The sequence below is a fragment of the Panicum hallii genome, chromosome 9, assembly GCF_002211085.1.
Source record: "Panicum hallii strain FIL2 chromosome 9, PHallii_v3.1, whole genome shotgun sequence".
Taxonomy (NCBI): domain Eukaryota; kingdom Viridiplantae; phylum Streptophyta; class Magnoliopsida; order Poales; family Poaceae; genus Panicum; species Panicum hallii.
Genome location: NC_038050.1, coordinates 16,135,657 through 16,159,470, shown reverse-complemented (window position 1 = coordinate 16,159,470; position 23,814 = coordinate 16,135,657). Strand labels below are relative to the sequence as shown.

The 23,814-nt window shown below is 44.7% G+C and overlaps 2 protein-coding genes and 1 long non-coding RNA gene across 3 annotated transcripts; 2 read left to right on the top strand and 1 right to left on the bottom strand.

The window, feature by feature from the left end:
- Positions 1 to 1,934: 1,934 nt before the first annotated feature.
- LOC112872862 (putative ripening-related protein 6) lies at positions 1,935 to 2,327 on the top strand. Its single transcript, XM_025935895.1, has one exon. The coding sequence runs from the start codon at positions 1,935 to 1,937 to the stop codon at positions 2,325 to 2,327; it is 393 nt and encodes a 130-aa protein (XP_025791680.1).
- Positions 2,328 to 3,014: 687 nt separating this feature from the next.
- Positions 3,015 to 4,813, bottom strand: LOC112872861 (la-related protein 1A-like). Its single transcript, XM_025935894.1, has 6 exons — positions 4,535 to 4,813; positions 3,865 to 4,417; positions 3,538 to 3,784; positions 3,358 to 3,448; positions 3,170 to 3,241; positions 3,015 to 3,083 (listed from the first exon to the last, which is right to left on the bottom strand). Exons 1-6 carry the CDS (start codon positions 4,811 to 4,813, stop codon positions 3,015 to 3,017), a joined length of 1,311 nt encoding a protein of 436 aa, XP_025791679.1.
- A 6,277-nt stretch (positions 4,814 to 11,090) lies between these two features.
- Positions 11,091 to 13,682, top strand: LOC112876499. The gene is made up of 3 exons (XR_003225333.1): positions 11,091 to 11,243; positions 12,777 to 12,907; positions 13,284 to 13,682. It is a non-coding gene; the product is annotated as an uncharacterized LOC112876499 (long non-coding RNA).
- The last annotated feature ends 10,132 nt before the right edge of the window (positions 13,683 to 23,814 follow it).

The window sequence follows — 23,814 nt, the reverse complement described above, 5'->3', positions numbered from 1 at the left end:
TGTTGAGTATAGAATTTCTCGAGTTATGGGTTAGCTGGCTGGGCCATGTTTTGGCCTCATTCCTAAGCACCAACAGCAGTAGCAGAGAGCAGACCATTATAGCAGTAGGCACAGCTACCACTAGAAGGTAGCAAGCCAGCACAGTGTACTCATGCATAATTTTTTGTGTGCCTACTCTACAATTTTTAAATGCCTCTTATCGCTAGCTCCCTCCTCTATAACGAAGGGTGAAATAACAGCGAGGAGAGAAATGCTCCATCATAGTGATACAGTATGGGTAATGCGCGCGCGCTAAAGGCGTGCTAATTTTCTAGGTTGGTTCCGTTTTCAACCGATTTTTCTTCCCGGTTCCTGCTATGTGGCATAATTTTATCGGTTAAAATCGACTGAATTGGAAATACTCAAAAACAGTTATTGCTGTGTAGTTGCTTCTGAAAAAATACAAAAGAAAAAGAAACATGGGTCCTATAATCATGTTGCTGCCATGGGAGGCATGGCCTCCCTGTTTCTTGGCGTGTGTTCAGCAGCAGATCCACTTGATTGCTGCCCGGTAACACAATAGCGGCCCATTGTGGCCCAATCATCACAGCATCAGCGCACGTTGATCGCTTTTCAAGTTTAGCCTCACTCACCTCGGCCAGCTAAGTGTGGACACAGACGACCATAGGCGCAATGGAAGTTAGCTACAGCCAGGTAACTTTTGGCATGATGATTTAAACGATAATGCACTGCTAGAAAACAGGCCTTCAATACCAGATAGAAATGACCTTAGGCACCGGTTCTTGAACTGGTTCTGCAAAGCCGAGATTAAAAATCTCGACCTCATCACCGGGTAAAAGTCACCGGGTAAAAGAACCAGTATCTAAAACTTCCTTTAAGTACCGGGTGAAGGTACCACCCGGTACCAAAGTATTTTCTTCAAAAAATTATAATTAATCTAGGAAGAGGCCCATGCGAAATACGCGCATGTGTGATGGCCGTATTCGAACCCGCAACCTCTTGTGTCGCGCGTATCTCCCTTACCATCTTACCTACATAGCAATTGCAATTAGGAGTGAGATACTTTCCTTTTGAAGTAACCCGTGTAAGACCCTTAGATATCGGGTGGTGTTAGTAACACCACCCGGTACCTAAGTCTAGACAAAGGTATCGGATGGTGTTACCAATCGGTACTAACATGGGTGGAACTTTGGTGGAACTTTAGTACCGGGTGGTAACACCACCGGGTACCTTTGTCTAGCTATAGTTACCGGGTGGTGTTACCACTCGGTACTAAAAGGTCACTGGACCTTTTGACCTAGCTTAAAAGTACCGGCACGAAGATGACCCGGTACTGATGCTAAATAATTAGTATCGGGTCATTAGGATTAGCTCATCTTCATACTTGTAATTTTGGGATGGATCTTTATTGTGTTTTCTAGTAGTAATATAAAACTAAGAAGTAGATCAAAAGCCTGCAATTGTTCATAGACACAGTCACGATCGATGGCCGCCCTTCTCAGTTTCTCATCCGAATAACCAATGATTGTGTGGCTTCCTTTTGTTTCCATTTACCTGAAGCATGCAATTAGAATAAGTATAACCAGATTTGAACTCTGTCACGGTCGATGGCCGCCCTTCTCAGTTTCTCATCTGCTCGGGTATTACCGGTCTGACATTTAGCGACACCATCAGATCCAAAAGCATCGTTTTTACGAGGCAATTGCCTGCGTGCCTCCGTATCGGGTTCACCGGAAGCGTATCGTACTCATCTAAAAAAATGGGTTCAGTTATTGTTCAGTATCGCAGTCGTTGTACAAGAGCCACAAGTAGATGGCTGCGTACGCGCCTATTTAAACCCCTCGAGGCACACACACCCTGATGCACGGGCCACGGCAAGTCAAGTGCAACGCTACACAGGCTAGTCCGATCCAGCACTAGCTAGGCCGAGAGCAATGGCGAGCCCCAAGCTCGCGGCCCTGGCGGTGCTGCTCGTCCTGCTGCTGCGGGCGTCCGCCGACGAGACCCCGGCGGTGATGACGGTGAACGGGTTCCAGCGCGGCGAGTCCGGCGGCGGGCCGTCGGAGTGCGACGGCAGGTACCACGACGACCGCCTCATGCTGGCGGCGCTGTCCACGGGGTGGTACGCGGGGGGCAGCCGGTGCCTCCGGATGATCCGCGTCACGAGCACGCAGACGGGGCGCTCCGTGCTCGCCCAGGTCGTGGACGAGTGCGACTCCCGCCGCGGCTGCCGGGACAACATCGTCGACACGTCCACGGCCGTCTGGGCGGCGCTCGGGCTCAACACCAACGTCGGCGAGGTCCCCGTCACCTGGTCCGACGCCTGAAACGCGTGATGCGTCGATCGGTTGCCACCCTCGATCGAGAGGCAGAACTGATGGGGCGCAGAATAATAAATGAAACGAGTTGCACGGTGTGCGCGGCAGGATATCCGTAAAGGTCACCTGTTGCTGCTAGAGCCTCCGTTTTTTTAAAAAATGTTGTTGTGTGTGTTAAGTGGCGTGTGTTTGTCACGTTGTGCCAAGAAAACAGGGCTGGAGCTCTACCATTTGCGTGATTTTTGTCCACTTTCGTCCATGCATCTGCTTGCCGTAAAATTTTTTACCTACTTATGTACAGCTAGAACAAGCAGGTTTTACAGAACCAAGCTTCAGAACACCAGAAGATTCCATAGGAGCATATTACTCAAATCAGATACCAGTACACCAAAAAGCCTGTGATGCGGGGTTATAACTCCCCAGTTGTTCGACATGAATTTAACAACACTATCACTCGGAGGAAGATTATGGAACCAATTATAATGAATATACTTAAGAAAAAATAAACTTTGAACCACAAAACAAACATTAAACATCCAAACAATTATCACGGAATATTACATCGAGAGTATAGTTGTCTCTAATAGATAAATTCCAGTTCCCCAATAATAGCGTAAAATATATTATTTTGCCGGTTTTTGTGTAGCGCATAAAAATCTTCATATCATGGTTGAAAATCATTGGTGTATAGTGTATTCACCTCAGTTGCTTTAGGGAAGTGGGTATATATACTTCCCACCCTAGGCGCTTTCGGATTTTCCCATCCTACGTACATAAAACATGGAAGTAGAAAATATTTTAGTATAGCATGTTAACCAAGAATTATAGAAGCATTTAGGGAGAAAATTTACCAATACTTCAACCTCAGTTGAAGGTAGTATAGAGTCCAATATGAATTCCATATCAGTAGTTTTAGAGAAAACCTGAAAAGCACAAATAGAATAAGAAGAGATGAAGAGTTTTCATGAATTTAGCAACAAAATATAGGCACAACCCTTAAGAAAGGCAACCATTGATCAAGTTGAGCATGTAATCTTACTTTCTTAAAGCCAGCAATAAGCGTCAATGGGACCCAACCCTGCTCATCCATTCTTTCCTTTAGAAATGTGTCCTTCTCCAAGTTTTTAGCACTACGAAAAGAGAAAAAAGTCAATGAATTGAATTGACCCAACGACAATTGCAACATCTTATGGATTTTCTATGAGTTTGTAGAAATCACCTGAAATAGTATTCGATCTGTTGGCGGATCTCTTGTCGCATCTGCTTCGGATCCTGCTGTTGTATCTGATTTGGAGGAGCTTGCATAGGTTGTTGCTGTGGAGCATGTTGCTGTTGCGGCGGCTCCATTTGTGAGGGGTCTGCTTCCTGCTCCAAATTTGTATGCATCATGTGGTTCAACGGTGCTGCGTACTGCATGAATGGAGGTAGGGCTTCTGGTATGAATGGTAAGTACCCTGTGACAAATTCTGAAAAAACAAGATAAAATCAAGTCAGATTGCTTAATAGAACCCTATTTGCATAATGATTATTCAAACCTGACACCTACCAGGATATCCATATCCATAGGGCCCATATTCTACCGGCGGCCCATGGTAGTAGGAGTATGGCGGCATAAATATGGGTATGAATGGCGGCGGCAATGGTGGTGGATGCATGTGATGCGGTGCTTCGACATAGTCCGCCGGTGGATCCAATGGCATGTGCCCGTCCTCATGACCCCTCCTGCGCGGTTGCCCGTTGAACCGTCCGCGGTGCTCCTGCCCGTGCCGGCCGCCGCCTCTGGTGCTGCCATTGGCATTGGCGTTGCCTCTGCCGTTGGCGCCGCCGGACGGCCTTCTGCTCCCTCCTCCGTTGAACCCTTCGCCGCCTTGGCCGTGGAGGTGCGGCACGAATCGGCCGCTCTGGTGGTGGTGACCTCGCACACCGGCAGCGCTGCTCCTACGGCTAGACGCGTGCGTCGGCGGCTGCTCCGGTACAGCGGCTCGCCTCTCCATGTTGTTCGGCGCGTCCGTGGGCGACGGTTCAACGGCAGCAGCCGGGACAGCGCGATCGCCATGGCGGCTAGTGTGGGCGCCGCAAATTTGCTTACTGGTTATTCCCTGCTGATATGATCAAAGACACGACAACCATGGAAATATTAAAACTTCATCTTATAATTAATCTTGGAAAGATTAAAGCCACATCTACCTGTATGGACGCACAGAGAACAAACCTACCGGTAACTGTTCATGGAGCGCAGCCTTGGGTGTAGGAGCAACGGCAGCAGTGGAGGAAGAAGCTGCTGGCGCCTTCTTCCCTTTGGCCGCCGCCACACTGCGGGACAGCTCCGGCCAGAGCTCGGCGACGCCCAAGACGGGCATGCAGGCGTCCGCCGCGGGACGCATGTCTCTCCAGGGGGACAGAACGGTTTCGTCGTCCCTCTTCGCTGACGACGCGGCGGCATTTGCACCAGCCTTCGCTAGCGCCGCGTCGTTGTCGTCGGCACCAGAAGCCATCTTGTGAGAGACCGACGAGGTGCGCGCGGCGGTCTTGACGATGTGTTACACCAGAAGCAGCGCCATCACGGAGCTTGGGTTTTATTGAACGAGAGTTGCAGTTGGAGTCGGAATCTGGGTGTCACGGCAAGCCGGCCAGTGTCAGGATCGAAGTCGGAGAAGCCCCGACGTTCCAGCGGATCTCCATGAGCGCCGGCTCCTGCCGTCCTTCTCGTTTATGGGAAGGGATGTTAAAATCTCCTTGTTTGTTGGGGCCCTAGCCTCCACGTATCTGATGGCAGATTTATCTCTCTTCTCTCTATTTACATTATCTCTACTCTCTATCTCTGTTCGTCGCTCGGACCCCGCGCGATTGTCCTGCCACAAAGATTTTGTCACCGTCGGATTACCCGGCTCACCGCTCGAAAAACCCTCGGATCACCCTGACAGTCCTTCCCTACCGCACGCCGCCGTCGCCGCCTACCCTTGCGGTTGATGACCCCTCCGACGCCGTCGCTTCGCGGCATCAGGATCCAACCCCGTCGCCCCTACGCCGCGCCGTCAGCTCATTTTCGTGTCATCCCTGTGTTAAGACCCGTGGACCAACTAGGAGTAGATCGGAGTGCATTCTTGCATTAACTTGAGATAAACGACAGTGTTCTTGAGTTACATTGAGAGAGACAAAGGGAGATAGAGAGACAGACTGTCAGGGTTGGTGCTGGATCCGGCCACGGCGTCGGTGACGGTGCTGAGGAGACGGCGCCGACATGGTGCAGTGGATACAGAAGTGATATTGGCGGTTGAGGCTGCCGGTGTTGGAGGTGCAGAGGTGGTGTCGGTGAAGTGGTCGACGATGGAGGCGCGGTGTAGAAGGCGGCAGCGCTTCCCGTCGCTCACAGCGCTCCCTAGATCGGATTAGAGTTTGTCGGTGGGTTAAGGGCACGGCGAACTTTGGCGTGTGTGCCCCCGCGGTCCCCACCTCCTCTATATAGCGCTGTACGAGGGGGCCCACCAACCATATCTCAGTTGGGCGTTCCCGATTAGGACGCGATCAAGGACTTCGACTCAGTCGTTGGACGGAGTCGGACGAGATCAATCTTAACATTCTCCTTCTTAATCTCATCTTACTTACTTCTTACATTTTTAACTCAACCAATTTTATTACAGATAAGTGTATAGAGCATGCGTCGTCATAGCAGTTAATATCATTAGATTAACAGCCACATAATACCTTTCTGTTTTGAAACAACTTCTCAATTAGGCCCTTACTGTCTAGGGATCATAGACTTTCCCGTAAACCCATGCCGGCTAAGCATTCTTTGAGCACATTGGGTGGTAAGCCTTTTATAAGCGGATCCGCAAGTATTTTCTTTGTTCTTACATGCTCAAGACTAATAGTATGATCCTAGATTTTCTCTTTCATAACGTAAAACTTTAAGTCAATATGTTTGGCAGCACTACTTGACTTGGTGTTGTAAGCATAAAACACTACTGGCTTATTGTCGTAGTACATATTAAGTGGTCTTTGAATGCTGTCTACCACTTTCAACCTGGGTACAAATTTCTTTAACTATTTTACCTGCCCCGTAGCCTCATAACAAGCTACAAACTCAGCATACATCGTCAATGATGCAGTGACGGTTTGCTTGGAGCTTTTCCATAATATTGCTCCTTTTGTGAGGGTGAATACATAACCTATGGATTTTCTATCATCTACATCTCCCGCAAAATTTAAATCTAAGTACCCTTCTATCTCTAGAGAATCAGATCTTCCGTACATCAGCATGAGGCCTTTTGTGCCTTGCACATAGCGTAGAGCTTTCTTTACCGTTCTCCAGTATTCTATTTCTGAATTATCCTAACATCTGCCAAGTATCCTGGTAATAAATACTAAGTCAGGGTGTGTACATACTTGAGCAAACTGTAAGCTTCCGACAACTGAAGTATATGGAACCGCTTTTATTTCATCGATCTCGTACTGGTTCCTGGGACATTGGAATTTTCCAAAACTATCGCTCTTGACTATAGTAGTAGGCGTTGGCTTACTCGCATGCATACTATATTTCTTTAGAATCTTTTCTAAGTATGGCTTCTGCGATAATCCTAATACCCGCTTTCTTCTATCTTGGAAAATTTCTATTCCTAATATGAATGAAGCTTCACCGAAATCTTTCATATCAAAATTTGAGGATAAGAACTTCTTCGTCTCCAATAGCAGATTAACATCACTACTAGCAAGTAAGATGTCATCCACGTACAGGATTACGAAAATAAATTTCTCATTCTTAAACTTTGCATAAACGCAAATTGTCCTCCTCATTCTCTTTAAACTCAAACTTCAAATACCACTATCTAGAAGCTTGTTTCAATCCATAAATGGATTTCTTCATGCGGCATCGCATACGCTCTTTTCTTCCATGACAAAATCTTTAGGTTGTACCATGTAAATATTTTGATACAAATCCCCATCAAGGAACGCTGTCTTTGCATCCATCTGATGTAAGTCTAAATCATAGTGTGCCACCAATACCATTATGATTCTAAAAGAATCCCTACATGAGACTGGAGAAAATATCTCATTATAATCTATTCCTTCTCTTTCCGTGAAGCCCTTCGCCATGAGTCACTTTTTATATCTTTCGACATTCTCTCTAGAGTCACATTTTGTTTTGTAGACCCATTTATAGCCTACTGTCTTAGCTCTTTTAAAAATTTCTTCTAAGTCCCAAACTTGATTGGTACTCATTGATTTCATCTCATCTTGCATGGCTTCAAGCCACTTCAATGAGTAAGTGCTTTTCATGGCTTCTTCAAATGTGGTGGGATCACCTTCCATTTGAATTTTTCGCTAATATAGACTTCATAGTCTTTAGAGATAGCTAATTTTCTAGTTCTTTGACACCTCCTGGGGCCTTTATTAATTGGCACTTCTTCTACCTGGGGCTGTTGTAGCTCTTCCTCGTGTGCGACAATGGGTTCTGTAGGATCCTGAACGATAGGTTTCTCATTTTCATTATTAGATGCCACAGGAGAACTAACAACAGGTGTTGTCATCGCAGTGTCATCTACAGTTGGGGCAGCAACGAGAGGTATCGATAAGAATGGTTACTGAATCATCGGAGTAGGTGCATGCACCCTCTTCTCCTCAAGACTAATTTCTCGTACTACCATGCTCCTCCTGACCATGTCGTCCTCCAAGAAGACAGCGTGTCTCATTTTTACGAACTTCGTATGTCTGTCAGGACAATAGAATCGATAACCTTTTGATTTATTTGGATAGCCAATAAAATAGCAACTGACTGTCTTGAGATCTAGCTTCCCAATATTTGGGTTAAATACTTTTGCCTCGGCTGGACAGCCCTACACATCTAAATAATTTAATGTGGGTTTTCTTCCTGACCATAACTCATACGGTGTTTTTCGCACCGAGGTACTCGATTAAGAATGTGAGCAGTAGTTTTTAGTGCCTCCATCCACAAACTTATCGGTAAAGTGGAGTAGCTTATCATACTTCTTACCATATCCATTAAGGTACGATTGCGTGTTTTAGCTACTCCGTTCTACTGAGACTCGTCTGGTGTAGAGCACTGAGCGACTATACTATTTTCCTGTAAGAACCTTGCAAAGGGTCCAGGAACTTGACCATATGGGATATGTCAACCGTAGTACTCCCCTCACGGTCGGATCTTACTATCTTAATCTTTAAATTGTGCTAATTTTCTACTTCAGCCTTGAATATCTTAAATTTATCCAATGCTTCCAATCGTTCTTTAGTTGGATAAATATAGCCATAACGTGAATAATTATCTGTAAATGTTATGAATAAATGATAAATATTCACAGTCCTTATGGGGAATGGACCATAAATATCTGTGTGTATTATTTTCAAAACCCCTGCACTTAGTTTTGCTCCTTTCTTAATTTGTTTAACATGCTTTCCCTTAATGCAATTATGCAATAGTCTGTATGTGAAAAATCTAGAGGATGCAGAATTTTTTCTTTGAATAATCATTCAATTCTCCCTCTTGAAATATAGCCTAAATGACAATACCATAATTTCGCTGATATTTCATTATCGCATCTTTGCACTTAGTTTGTACATTTATAGTCAAGGAAGACTGGTTCTTTTCTTCGTTGCATACAACATTCACATTCTCATGCATAGGTAACTTATAAAGGTTGTCATGTCAGAAGGCAAGAACAACACACTTATGATTAAACTTAATTAAACATTGTTCTTTGCCAAAATAGCAATCATATCCATCATCAGTTCATGAGACTGAAATCAAATTCCTACTCAAAGAAGGTACATAGAGCACATTGTCAAATGAAGTATGAAGCTATTATTCAATTCTAATAGGAGTTCTCCTATTGCTTCAACTTTAGCTTCAACGCCGTTGGCGACTCTAAGCCTTCTTTCTCATCTTTGAAGGGTTCTCCTCGTACGGAATCCCTGTAAAGAATTAGCAACATGAATAGTTGCACCTGAATCAATCTACCAAGTAGATTTTGCATAACTTAAATAGAAGGATTCATCTACGAACGTAATATGATCCTCACCTTTTCTATTCAGATGCTTCAGGAAGTCCGGACAGTCCTTCTCGTAGTGTCCAATCCTTTTGCACCCATCTGTATTGGTCCCTGCCCATTTCCTCTTCATTGCCCTATCTCGGATGGTGAACATTTTGTGGGGACTTTCCATGTGACTTAGAAGAAGAGCCTCTTTCCCACTTAGGTTTCCCTGGTTGTTTATCATTCTTGTCAAGGTAGCTCCTCTTCTTGTTTTGCTTCACATAGTTGACTGAATCACCATATGAGCCATTAAGTCTCTCTTCTTCTTGCACACACATGGTAATGAGCTTCTCAATATCCCACTTCTCTGGGTGTAAGTTGTAATTAATTTCAAAAGAATCATACTCTTTGGGCAAAGATGCAAAAACCAAGTAAACTACGAACTCAGTTTGGAGCTCCATGTTCATAGGTTTGAGCCTAAATGCCATGTTCTCATCCTCAGTATGTGCTCTCATATCTCTCCACCTTTGTATTTCTCAGTGACTAACCTCTTAATAAGAGTATTTGCATAAGCCTTTGAAGAGCCAGTGAACTGACTCTCCACCTAGACTCTCCACCTTCCTGAGATACTTAATGGTTTTTTGGGATTGCTCCCCTTATTGCCTCCACAATGGAGTTCTTAATCACCATCAAGCACTTGCGGTTCGACTGATCCTATTTTGCCTTATCAAGGTCATACTTCATGATGATTGGTGCATGCTCACATGTCCGAGCGGTCCTCACTGCATCGGTCTTATTTTCTCCCCTCACCAAGTCCACAGGTTTAGTGGGATAGGGTGAGGTTAGTGCTAGATCAATCTCGGACAGTATAAGTGTTATTTCAAGGTTCTCTCTCCATGAGCCATAGTTCCCTCCATTGAGGTGCTCGATGGACGAGATAAATGACATTGGGTTGTAGCCTGAAAACAAAAAATTCAAAAAAGGATTGAGAATATTTAATAATAACACTTGCATGCTTTAATTTAACATTGGTCAAAATTAAAACATACAATCTTTACTGCTACATTAATTCCATATCACCATTGGGCAGAAATAGAACTAATGCATGGAAAAATTTATGAATAAAATTATAATATTGCTATCATCAAATTTGGTCAGAAAAATAACAATATCATAATTAACTTGAAAATTTAACTATTCTTCCAATTAAATTATCCCGTTGATTCTAATTTAATCATTGCAACGGAAATGTAATAAAACTACTTTTTTAGAAGCAATTATGTGGACTCATCTACGCTCTAAAATTTTTGTCACGTTGGTGCAGAAAGATTAGAGATTAAAACTAATCATATTTCAACGAAAAAGCCTCTGAAAAAGAATGAAACAAATTAAAAAAACTATATTGTTCATGGAGCCCGACTGGGGATTCAACCCGTAGCCCATCTCGCGCGCAACGCGCTCCCGCGTCCTAGGCCACAACCTAAGCCTGGGCCGGGATTCCTTTCCCCCGCCTGGACCCCTCCTAGGCTAAAACCTGGTCCGGATGCCCCTGGCCGTCGATCGGGATCGGACCGCCGTCTGGCGTTTGCGCCGGATCAAAACCGGCAACGGCCGGCCGGCTCCTCCTCCAAACCCTAGTTCATTTCTCTTCTCCCCCATTTCTCAGCTCCTGTCCGAGCGGCTGCCGCCCGTGGCAGACCAGAGGAGGATCGCGGCGCCACCACAGGGCCCCTCGCCAGCGCGCGCATTCGCCTCGAGGGTGAGCATGCTGTCATCGAGTGGCCTTGCGTCGGTGCCCTACGCGTCCGCGCATGGAGCGGCGGTGCGGCGGCGAGCCCTGCGGCTTGGGTTCTTCCCGCGATGCGGCGGTGGAGCGCGGGCGAGCCGGCGCCTCGGGGTGGACTTCCCGCGCGGTGGTGGCTGGCGATGATGGGCGCAGGTAGGTTCCGCTGGCCCATTATCTTCTAGGGTTAGGATTTGACTCTTCTTTGATCCGAGATCGAATCCCCTCCTTCTACTTTCTCTGGTTCTACCCCAAACCAATCAACACTCTAAATTGCGCGTCTGATACCATTGTTAAGACCCGTGGACCAACTAGGAGTAGATTAGAGGGTATTCTTGCATTAACTTGAGATAAACAACAGTGTTCTTGAGTTTCATTGAGAGAGACAGACGGAGATATATATACAGAGAGAGAGACCGTCAGTGTTGGTGCTAGATCCGGCCATGGCGTCGGTGACGGTGCTGAGGAGGCGGCGCCGACGTGTGGTGGATACAGAAGTGATGTCGGCGGTCGAGGGCGCCAGAGTCCAGGGCGCAAATGTGGTGTCGGTGAAGTGGTCGACGATGGAGGCGCGGTGCAGAAGGTGGCGGGCTTCCCATCGCTCACAGCGCTCCCTAGATCGGATTAGGGTTTGTCGGTGGGTTTAGGGGGCACGGCGAACTTTGGCGTGCATGCCCCCGCGGCCCCCACCTCCTCTATAAAGCGCTGCGCGATGTGGGTCCACCAACCACATTTCGGTTGGGCGCCCCCGATCAGGGCGCGATCAAGGGCTCCGACTCGGTCGTTTGACCAAGTCGGACGAGATCAATCCTAACACCCTGCACGAAGCCCATGCTGCGCCGAAGCCTACCTTGCGCTAAGCCTTCTGAGTCTGCTACTAGGATCGGCATATGTCTTCCTCGCCTCACTGAACGGTGGCGGGATCGTCAACAACCGTAATTTTGACACCCTCTATTCTTGCTGCTTGAATCGGCCTGCCGACGGCTAATCACCACTTGGAGGATGGGAACGTGGTCGCCCTTGCGGCGCTCGATGCCAGCAGCCCACGTGCAACTTCAGGCAGGTCGCCTCTATCCATTCGTCTCCCCTTAATTAAGTTACCTGCCGATGGATGGGACTGTGTTCATACACTCCCTTGAGAGGATGGAGCATGTCAATTGAGAAAGCACCGTGATCCTAACGAAGCCGTTTCTCGAAGTATGCAAGCACATGCTGCCTTTGCTAGGTAAACTGGATATATGTTTTGCATTCCTGAAATATATTCGATGTGGTTATAGTAATGGTATTCTGATTCATGATTCATTGCGGAGAAATTTGGAACAACAATGTTTACTACTCCCTTTGTTCTAAATTGTAAGTCATTTTGGCAAATCAAGATACATAATTTATTATATACATAGATATATTTTTATATCTAGATACCTACAAAAAATTAGGTATCTAAATTTGCTAAAACGACCTACAATTTGGAATGAAGTAGTCAAGATTGACATAGGAGCCAGTATCACGGTAAGGGAAATTCATTCAACATCAGATGTTTCATATGCATCTAATTGATGTGATAATACAAGCCATGCCAAGGAAAATTTCTTTTGCTTTAACAAATCGTCATAGCAAATTCTGCTACTTTTGATTTATATCTGGTTCCTACTGAAGTTTATAACGCACATTCTTGCTGTTCTTGAACAGAGGATGGAGAAAAAATATGTATCTTTTCCTACAAAGTGGGAGCAGCTGCATGGCATGGTGAAAGTAGAAGTTAGCACAAAGACTGCCAAAAGTTCTAGCAGTTGTACCAATGATCTTCTCTGGCTTACAGGGTAACCCAGCAACACTTGCATATTTTGATGGGGGGTTTTCAGCATTTATCAGGGTTGTAACTGCTTTGTGCATTTGTTTGTCACAGCCATCAACTTCTTGCATTGGTTGCTCTGTTCCATAATTTAGTACAGACCTAAACTGGAAAATGTCACAAGCATCCATAAAATTGTTGCCCTGTTGAATCTTGATATAGGTTTAAAGCTCAGGTTTGTGGTTGTAAACAGCAAATTGGATCCTGGTTAGCAGCAATTTATGTTCTTGGAGGAATTGGTCTATTAGGGTAAATCGGATCCTCTTCTGTTTTATTATACGCTTGCCCCCTTTTAGATATCTGTGGGCGATGATGGCAGGTTTCTAACTTGTGAAGTTCTGCAGATGTCAGTCAACTGGTCCTGCCTTGTGCGATCCCCGGCCGTCCGGCGCCCTTCCATCCTGCCAACTGCGAATGCAATCCGTCCACTAAATCAAGGGAATGGCTACCACTGAATCAAGGGAATGACTACGCATCACTCGAGTGAATTTCTGCTGCCCCTTCGATCGAATTTTGAATCAATCCAATCATGCCACGTAGCAGTGTTGGGAAGAGAAATTGAGTGAAAACTGGATTAGATTTAGTCGATTTTAACAAAGAGAGACCAGTTTACCGTAACGACTACAAATCACTTGAGTGATTTATGTCTCTATCGTGGGTTATGATGCGTTGTCCGTGATGTACACAAAACAGGAAGCCGATAGATGTAGCGGCAACCTGTATATACACTCTCTATGCCGTGACACTAGACGTCATTGGAACAACGTTCTCTAGTTGTGCATCAGTCGAAATAACGCCTGATGGGTCTAGGTTATATGAAATAAGAATACAAACAATTACAATACAACCCACAATAAGAATTATAGCCCATATAAAACGATGGCGACAGGACAAACAACGGACATAACAATAACAATTATGGACACTTAGAAAAATCAAGTGATGACACAACACAAAAAGCAATCAAGTGATGATTAGTAATCCCGCTTATTTAAACCTCTGATGTCGTTGTTGATATTATTGCCGGTTAAAGAGTTCGGATTTTAGATGAATAAACTAGAAAACATGGGCGCGGCAATGCCGCGCCATCTTTAAGATCGCCAGCGAAGTAACAACATGGAGGATGGAAGAGATGGAGTGTTATGTGTTCCAGAGTGGTCTCTTTCATTCCTTCTCCCGATGTGCAGTGTCCCAACATTCTGTCAATGGGAAGGAAAATTTCCCTACAGTGCTCAACCTTTAAAATCACCAAATATGCTTAAACCCCTATATATTTGGGTCTTATGGTTGCATATGAATATTTGGGCATGGAAAGGAGAAAAAGTATGTAGTTCTATTCATCAGATTTCAGTCAGAACAGTTCATATGCTTGCAGTGGTACAAGTGTCTGATTCCTAGTTATGCAGTCCGATGTTAACTGCCTGACACATAGAGAGCATTACAGTATTGCTTCCACATGTGATCTCTCTTATTGGACCATAATTAAATATAATAGCGGGGTAAACTGCTTGGCTGTAAATTAATATTACCTAATGTAATATGTAAAGTAGTATATGCCTTCTTTTTTTTGGCTCTTAGTTCCTCTTCCTCCTTTTAGCTTCGCTTATTCCTTTCTAGGTCTCTCACTGATATATTCTACTGAATCTATTTGATTATCTTCAGTTGCTGTGAGCTTGAATACGCCTCATAGCAGAGGATATACTGAGGATTTTAAAACATCAGTACTCTGAAACTATGTAAGAGTAATACTTGATAAATCATTAGGTAACCACTGGCTACTGAATTAAAATTAAGACACAACCCTTACAAACTTATATCCATAATAAAATCGGAATGTGGTTGTGCATAGATATTTCTATGGATCTCAAGTGAAAATCAGAAATAAGAACCAGAGCTAAATCCCTAAAGATATATTTTTTTCCATTGTAACTAAGTAAGGTTAATTGCCATGGCCCGACCTGATAATAATTGTTTTATCTTTTGAACAGAACAGTGCCCAGTTCGAACCTGATAAATTAAAATTATGAGTAGCATTTCCTAGGAAATAAACAGACTATATTAATATAAACATGGACCTGCATCATCAGTGTTTCCTTTTGCTGAGAATACAGTAAATAGAAAGATTCGTTTCCATTCATAACATTGGTAAACACAGATATGCTCACCCAGAGACAATTATTTGGAGGAACATTAACATAATCAACTACATAACAATTGCCTGCAGCTGGTAGGTGAACGGTGAGATGGCTCACAATAGTGCCCACGTAATCCACTGCCAGGGTTGGTTTCTTGAAAATTATATATAAAAAAACAATTAACAGATATGAAGTGCTGTTTGTGGTGATCAGGCACTTGCAGCTTGAGTTCATCGCTCTCCAGAATTCATCACTGTGGCAAGGTTCCTTGTTGAGCAGTTCCTCTATATCACAATGTCTAATGTCAGATTGAATCCACAAATTAACAGATTAGAGATAATTCATCATCCATGTTAGAAACCTACTGGTGTGTGACGCATTTCATGGAACGTATTTTGCTTGTGACCATAATGCATTTGCAAAATAAATTAAAAAGGGCTGAGCAGGAAAGGATAAATCTGATTATACACTGCTAAATTAACCTCTCTACAAGAGTAGGATGCGCGACGTCCCCTGAAGTGGCTGCGTTACAGCAGACCGCGCTTCCACGGTCCCCGTCGTCAAACGGCTGCAGCGCGTCGCGGAGTGGCCATCCTTGGCAAGTAGGTGGACCGGCGCTTCCTACATAGGCAGTAAAGCTGGTCCGCGAGTGCGAGTAGCGCGATGGAGGCGGCAAGCGCGTTTGCTTAGGAGAACAAGGAGGTGGCAGGCGTCTGCTACTCTGCTGCAGCGTGGTAGGGACTTTGGGCATTTCGTCGAGCAGATAGTGGACGCACGCCGCTTCGGTGGCACACAGGTACTTGCAAGCTCGTGGAGAAGGCCATTGGCTGGACGTCTGCGCGGCTGTGAGATGCCTGGGAGAGGGGAAGCACTGCTGTTCTCTCCTAATGCCACCATGGTTGGCTGCATGCCTCCCCGTCCTGTGGCAGCACAGCCTGATGCTGTGCGCATGCCATGCAGCTGCAGCCAGCAGTTTCCAACCTCAGCGGTAGTGCCAGTGGAGCGCGATCCGACTTCGGGCACAGCCGCATGTAGCCATGGGGGCACTTTCTCGCAGCGGATCGGCGAGGGATGCGGTGGAGGCAGCGGAGCGCGCTAAGGGAACGAGCAGGTTCTTGGCTGTCTTGCGCCACGGTCTCTTCCACTTGCAGCTGTCGTTGGCGGCGGATGGAGCAGATGGAGGTGGGCGCGCGAGGATTGCTGCACGGACGCCGGGGCAGATGAATGGTCGCGCCGCCGGCCGCTCGCGGCGCAAGAAATCGCAAGAGGATGACGCCGCAAGAAGGGTCGAGAAGAAGGTCGAGCGAACGCTCGCACCTGCGTCCAGGTTCTCATCGCTAGATGTGAGATCGGACGGTAGAGAATTTGAGGCGATGTGGCCCAATCATAGCTTGATTTTCTGTCCAGGATTCGTCGGAAGAAGATCAGACGTCAGCCGCACTAAATTTTCACTGTGCCGGTATTGGCGTATTTGCTATACGTTTACATGAGCTGGGATGTGGAAGGATCGATTGGATGGCGACCGCTTTCCAATGCGATGTTTTTGCCGTCGCTGGCTACACATACCGTTGTGGTCTAATGTTGAAAGCATGCTGTACTAGATCGGTGGGCATTTTGTCACTACGTGGTTTGCGGTGCCATATTATGGATTAAGTATGAATGCCAGTTGTATTACAATTGGATGGTGATGCTTAGGTGATTGTCGGTGTTTTACCGCCAAACCTACCGGGAGATATCCCATTGGTAAGTTATAGGTAGAGTGTCGCCGAGATCAGAAACTCGAAGGTGCAAGGAACACGAAACTTTAGATAGGTTCGGACCGCAATGTGTTTAATACCCTACATCCTATATGGTGGTTTGTATTATTTTAGGTGTAGATTGATGTGATTGTCCTTGGAGGGGGTCCCTTTTTGCCCTTATATACTCTGGGAGGATGGGTTATATGAGATACTAGCCTGACACTAGCTTAGAAGTCCTACCCGAGTACTATTTTGGGTAGTTTCCTTCCATACCGATTAGTCCTATTCGGATACTTCTATACCTTTTGAGTAGTCCTATTGCCCCAGGTCTGACAGTGATGGAGCGTTTGGGATGTACTATTCTGTAGTATCGAATGATGACCCGTGAGCTTCTTTATAAAAATACAAATAACTAAGATAATTACTTGACCAATTAATACATTCATAGCAAATTTAAATCTCTATATTTATCTTACATCTATCTTTTCTCCATCTCTACTACTAAATCTCAAAGTAGTGTAGTTATAGCATCCACAGAAGAAGTTGTACCATACTACTTTGGTATCGCTTTCTCCAAACTAAGTGTTAAGGTCGGGAGTACTAATTTCTCAACATATCGGGTAGTCTTTAGATCCACTTGCAACTTATCCAATCTTTTTCCACTCATAACTATCAAAGTAGGTGAGGCCATATTCTAAAGATGTGTAGGCAATATACGATATCTATTGCACTCGTAACTATTTTCTCCTATATAATATCTATTGCTAACAAAATAAATATAAAGATGTGTAGGCAATATACGATTAAATGCACAATATTTGGTTTATGAGATCTGTAAAGCTCCGATGTCTTTGCGGATATTGTAGGTTTGTTGAAGAGTTTGGTTAGGTCATAGTTGAAGATTTCTTTACCTGGTCATTGTATTAAATTTCTAAATGCAAAGTTAACATCTTACAACCATATCAAATCACTACTTCCCAAACTGCATGTCTCCATGAGCGTTGACTCTTGCCGTCCTCCTCCTCGCTCGTTTATGGGATGTCATCTTAAACCTTTTTAATTCATTGTTGATACATTATCGGTGGAAGAGTTTGGGTTACATGTGAAGACCGTAGGTTAGGCACGCTTATTTTTAGCCTCGCTGCTATTGGCTATACGCGGACATGACCTGGGATGTGTAACAATCGATCGTATAGGGTTTGTTTTGTAATGAGATATTGTTGTCATCCTGCTAGGCTTCTAAATGCACCGTTGTGATATGATGATGTTCAAGACATGCACTGAATCTCTGGCCATGTTTTAAATATGTGATTCTCGGCACCATATTAAGTGTTAATTATATGAAGAGCTTTTTTATAAAAACACGAATGACCAATCTAATTAATTGATCGATTAATATATTCATAGAACAGTTGAATCTGTATCTTTATCTCGACCTCTCCAGCTCTACTCCATCTCTACCTATTTCCCCACCGCTCATTGTCGCCAATCCCATAGTTCAGTCGTCTAGCTTCCGCCTATTACCGAAGATCGTGATGAGTTCACATCATCTGTGAACTATGGTGGGATCATTGAGTGTGTGGGCACAATGATTCAACAGCCAACTACAACCACTCACCCATACAGGACCTGTGATTCTGTGATTTGTTTTATGACTTGTTAATGTATTGCCCATACATATCAAATATAATATATTTTCTCAAGTAATTTGTGAAATAAGTTTTTTTATGAACTTGAGAAGTAATGCTTTTGCTAAGTGATTTGTGTCAAATACGCAAATGGTTAGTTCTTTTTTGAGATGGAATTAGTTCTTTTTTGTCAAATTATTGCTGCACTATAATTTGTTACATGTGCTTAACACAACCAACAGCTATTGAGACCCGATAGGCACGGGCGGGGGGCGTGATATTTCTCCCATAGGGTGTTTGGAGGATGGGCGTAACGAGGTGTCGCCGTGTTGAATCGTGTTGAGAATAGGCAATGCATACTTGTTAGAATTTTTTGAAGACTTTGGAGATGGCAACAGGCTAGAGTTGACATGCTTCATAGTAAAGTAAGGAAAACTCTAGGATTAGATATTTTCTTGTAGGATAAAGATGAGAGAAAATTCTACATATCAAGAAGAGTGTAGAAGGTGGACAAATGGCAACACCACATGGAGAATGGCACTATAATTGGGATGTCCTCAACCCCAAACGATACCATAGCATAGAGTGGCATATGAGCCATATGTGAGGAGATGACATGGTTGCCATGTAGTGCAGTGGTGACAAGGTACGGTACCCACATAAAAAGTATAATTGTCCTTGTGTTGTATATCCGATACTAATGTGAATATAGACACTTCACAAGATAAAATACTATTCTAATGACTAAATCATAGCCTTAGTATGGGATAAGATCCACATTTGTATTATACAGTAACACCAGTGCTCAAAAAATAGAAAACTATTTGATCATAGACTAGGGTAGGATAGTGATGTGCAATGAGGTCGAGCTACACTATAAGCTCTCTATAGGTATATTACTCAAATCAGACACACAAAGCCCGTGATGTGGGCTTATAACTCCTAGTTTTTCTACATGAATTTTACAACAATATCACTCAAATGAAGACTATGAAACCAATCATAATGGATAAGCTCTCTATGGGCATATTAATCAAATCAGACATAGAACCCCCGTAATGCGCGTTTATAACTCCTAGTTTTTTTACATGAATTTTACAACAATATCACTCAAATGAAGACTACGAAACCAATCACATATGGATAAGCTTAAGAAGGAATAAACTTGAATCACAAAATAGATATTAAGCATCCAAAAAATCATCACCAAATTACATTGAGAGCCTAGTTGTCTCTAACAGATGAATTACTGTTCCCCAATAATAGCGTAAAATGTTTTTTTGCCGGTTTTTGTATTTGAAAAATCACAACAAGTGCACAAAAGTTTTCATAGTAAATACACCAGGACTGAAAAGTTGACGTATGTCATTGAGGAACTTCTCATTAGCATAAAGTGGTTTCACTTCAGTTGCTTCACATAAAACATGGAAATGGAAGATATTTAAGTATAGGATGTAAACCAAGAAATTAGAAGTACTCAAGGTCATTCGACATCTTTTAGGGCTCTATTAGCTCTTAGGAATTAGCCAAATCTAACAGTTTCCAGGCTAGCCCGTTTGGCTGCCCTCATGAATTGGAAAGGGAAATTCATGGCCTTCCCGAGCTCGGAATGCTAGCCCGTGACAAATTCACGGCAAGATAAACGGAAATCATTTCCATCTTGGGTCATCCGCAATTTCCCTCCTCCCGAGTCATCCCCGAGCGCCTCACTCAAGCTCCATGGTGAATAGGGTTTCCTAGTGCCAGTCTGCCGCCGCCATTGGATCTCCTCTGCCGTGTCGCCCTCTTCTCCACTGGATTTCGTCCCCCACTGGATCGCCTTTTTCACCGCATTGCCTTCTCCTCCATCGAATATCCTCCTCAAGCCTACACCAAGCCGGCTCACTGCAGCTACTCGACTACATCTCTACCCCTATAAATCCACCAGATTTTTCTTTCTTAGGTCCACCCCATTCAATAACCCCACTGAGATGTCATTCCTCCATCCACCCCATTTCATACACCCAATAAAACAACTCCATCAAAATCGAGCGTCCAGATCGATTCTCAGATCTTCTCTCTCTTCCTCACTCAAATCCAACGAGTGCTGTTATCTAGATCATCCCACCGCTTCATCCGCCGGCATATCCCTCGTGCCCACAGGTCCGCACACTCAGTGGCCAGCGCACGCGCCCCCTGCACCCAACTCCTCGACTCCTCGCTCCTCACCCATCCAACCATTTCTCTCCCATCTCTCCCTCCCTCTCCTCTCCTGTCGCCCCCTCTCTCACCCTCCAAATCCGACGGCTGGAGAGGCGAGAGCACGGTAGTCGGTGGCCGGTTCCGGCGGCCGGCGGTGTTGCTCGAACACGGCCGCCGGCACGCGAATCTGCCTCGGGGTGGGCCCGCTGGTGGCATGACAATGAGCATAGGCCCCACGGCGACGGCTGGCGGGGGGCTTGCCTCGCTCGACTCTATGGCGCAGCGCGGCCGATGAGGGGGCTGAAGCCGTGGGCAAGCACGGTAGGACTCACCTCGCTCAACTCGGCTGGCAACTGTGGAGATGGTGTCATGGACGACGACCCCACGCAGAAAAGGGAAGAGTGGAGAGGGGCGGCGACGAATTGTCTCTGCTGCCCGCGGCACCGCTCCTCTTCGCGACGCGCGTCCGTAGGTCCGAGGCCCCATCGTCCCATGCATCCCTGCAACTGCGCGTCCGCATGTCCGCAGCCCCTCCGTCCCCTCTCTACAACTGCGCGTCCGCAGGTCCGCAGCCCCTCCATCCCCTCTCTGCAACTGCGCTATGGCGCTTCTTTGTGCAATTCGCGGCCTGGCATCCCGCCGCGAGCAAGTGCTACTGCGAGGGTCTGCGGCCCAGGCTATGAAAGTTTGGCTTCAACTTCCCTCCGTTCTGCTGTCCTGTTATCGTGTTATATAAAAACTGAATCCCTTTGCTCCTGTATTTCTTGCGTGTGCTCATTTTGCAATTCACAGAAGTAGTTGATTAATTTTGATGCTGGCTGTGAGAAACAAAAGGCTGCTACTGCAGGCGTGATTAGGTCTCCTGTTAGCATGGATTTGTGCCCTTTGAAACTCACTTCAGTGATATGATCCACGCTTCATATTATTTTTTTGAAGGAAAACTTCATATTATTTTCCTTCTTATTGTGAATGTGGGATTGAAAGGCATTGAGGCACACACACAACCTATCTGACAGCTGACCCTGGTAGCTAATTGGTAAGGTAATGTACGTCCATCAGACTCTGTAATTCCACTTTAGGCCAACATATTAGATGGCGTGGTATAATTTTTTGTACAAGAGACTGGAGTGTGGAGACCCATCGAGTGCACGGGTGTGCCCATTGCTCAAAATTACCTGAAGAAGTCTTTTTTACTTAATGCAGACAGTGAGACTCTTCTATATAAATATATTTTGGTTAATCTAAATTCTCTACTTAAAAATCTTGATTTGGGAGACAGCTTGGTATACATTGCATGCATTAACTGACAATATTATCAATGAGTTCAGCCCAATCTGAAATTGTAGTGCCATAGTGGTCATAGATTAGTAAGCTAAATATGCTCTGTGATCTTCTAATTAGCTGTTTGAGTATGTTAAATTTTCTCACATTAGATATGAAGGACCAGCAATATTCATGAACAGAAGGGCAAGAGTCGTCATCACTTACATTGCTATCACTCATACCTTGGCCATAAGGCAAATATGCGATGAGCTTGATGAAGGCAAGAAGGTACGTGGCTTGTGGTGGATTTCTTCATCACTTGAGCTTGTCATATCAAATGCACCCTTTGCAATGCTAGTGAAATCCTTCTTACTTGCCTTTCTTTCCTTCTTCTTTTGCTTACGTCTTGCTTTCTTGAGAGGACAATATTCAATGTAGTGCCCCTTTTCACCACAACCAAGACATTCCTTTTTCTTGTACTTCTTTCTTTGGTTGTAGCTCACTAATTGTTCAATGGTAGTAGAGACACCCTTTGAGTTGACCTTCTTGAGTAGCTTGTTGACTCCTTTCACAAGTTGCTTGATTTCTTCACTATCATCCAAGGAGCTACAACTTGCTTGATCATCATCTTCCTCTTCTTCATCATCACCGCTTTCATCTTCACTTCTTCAAGCTTCAGTTGAGCTTGACTTGAGCTTGATTTTTGCTCTTGAGCTTTCTTGTTTGATGTGGAAGATTCTTATTTATCTTCAATCTTCTTCTTATTTTCTTCTTTGCTTGATGTACCAACATCTTCGCTTGAAGGAGAAGGTCCTTTGTCAATCTTCATAGATAGCTCATGAGCAATGATCTTGCTTAATACTTGAGTTGGCTTCATATTTCTCAAGTTCTCAAAGAAGTGGAAGTATGTGACGATGGAGGAGTGCCGATCCTTGGGAAGTACTTGGATGATCTTTCTTGATATGTCTTCATCACTCAACTTGGTCAAACCTATTTCATTTAGCTCATTGACAATAACATTTAAACGTGAGTACATATCATTAGCTAATTCATTAGGCATCATTTTAAAAGAATTAAAAGCTTCTTTGACCAAGAGAGACTTTAACATCTTTTGTGCCTTTGTGGAGCTCCTCGAGCATGTTCCATATTTTGTTTGCACTTTTAAGATTATGCACTCTATTGAACACATCAATGCTAAGAGATTCTAGAAGATAATTCTGAGCAATAGCATTGAAGTGTATCTCTTTTTCATCAGCCTTGGTGGGGTTGTTTGGTGGGGTAAGAGGTTTCATTCCTTCATTCGTCACTTTCCAAACACATAAACCTTTTGCTTCTAAAAAGCATGACATGCGAACATGCCAATAGGGATAGTTTGTGCCGTCAAAGTGTGGAGGCCTACCAAGATCACTCCTAACCTCTTCAGATGTCATTTTGCTCGATGATGATGAAGCCAAAGGTCCAAAACTGATCCACCGGCTCTTACACCAATTGAAAGGACCGTGACACCCTAAGAGGGGGGTGGGTGAATTAGGTGTTCCAAAAACTAAGGCTCCAAGCACATATAAAAACCTATTCCAAAATCTATCTAGATGTGCACTAGATTTTTCTATGTGTTGCTATCTCTACCGTACAAAAGTTTTGCACCCTAGGTTCCAATCCTATAAGCTACACAAGGCAATTCTAGGAAAGGTAAATGCGGAATGTAAGTGCAAAGTAAGTTCGGAAGTAAAGGGGTAGATAATGGGAACTCCCGACGTGGCGACACTGTGATTGTTACCGAGGTATCGAAAAACAATGCTTTCCACTAGTCCTCGTTGTTGGAGCCCCTCTCAAAGGGAATGCCCGTGCAAGGGCATAAACTCCCCAGTTGAGTAACTCCGTGGATAGCCGATGAGCCTTCCCTACGCCAAGTGGTTCTCTGCCTAGCCT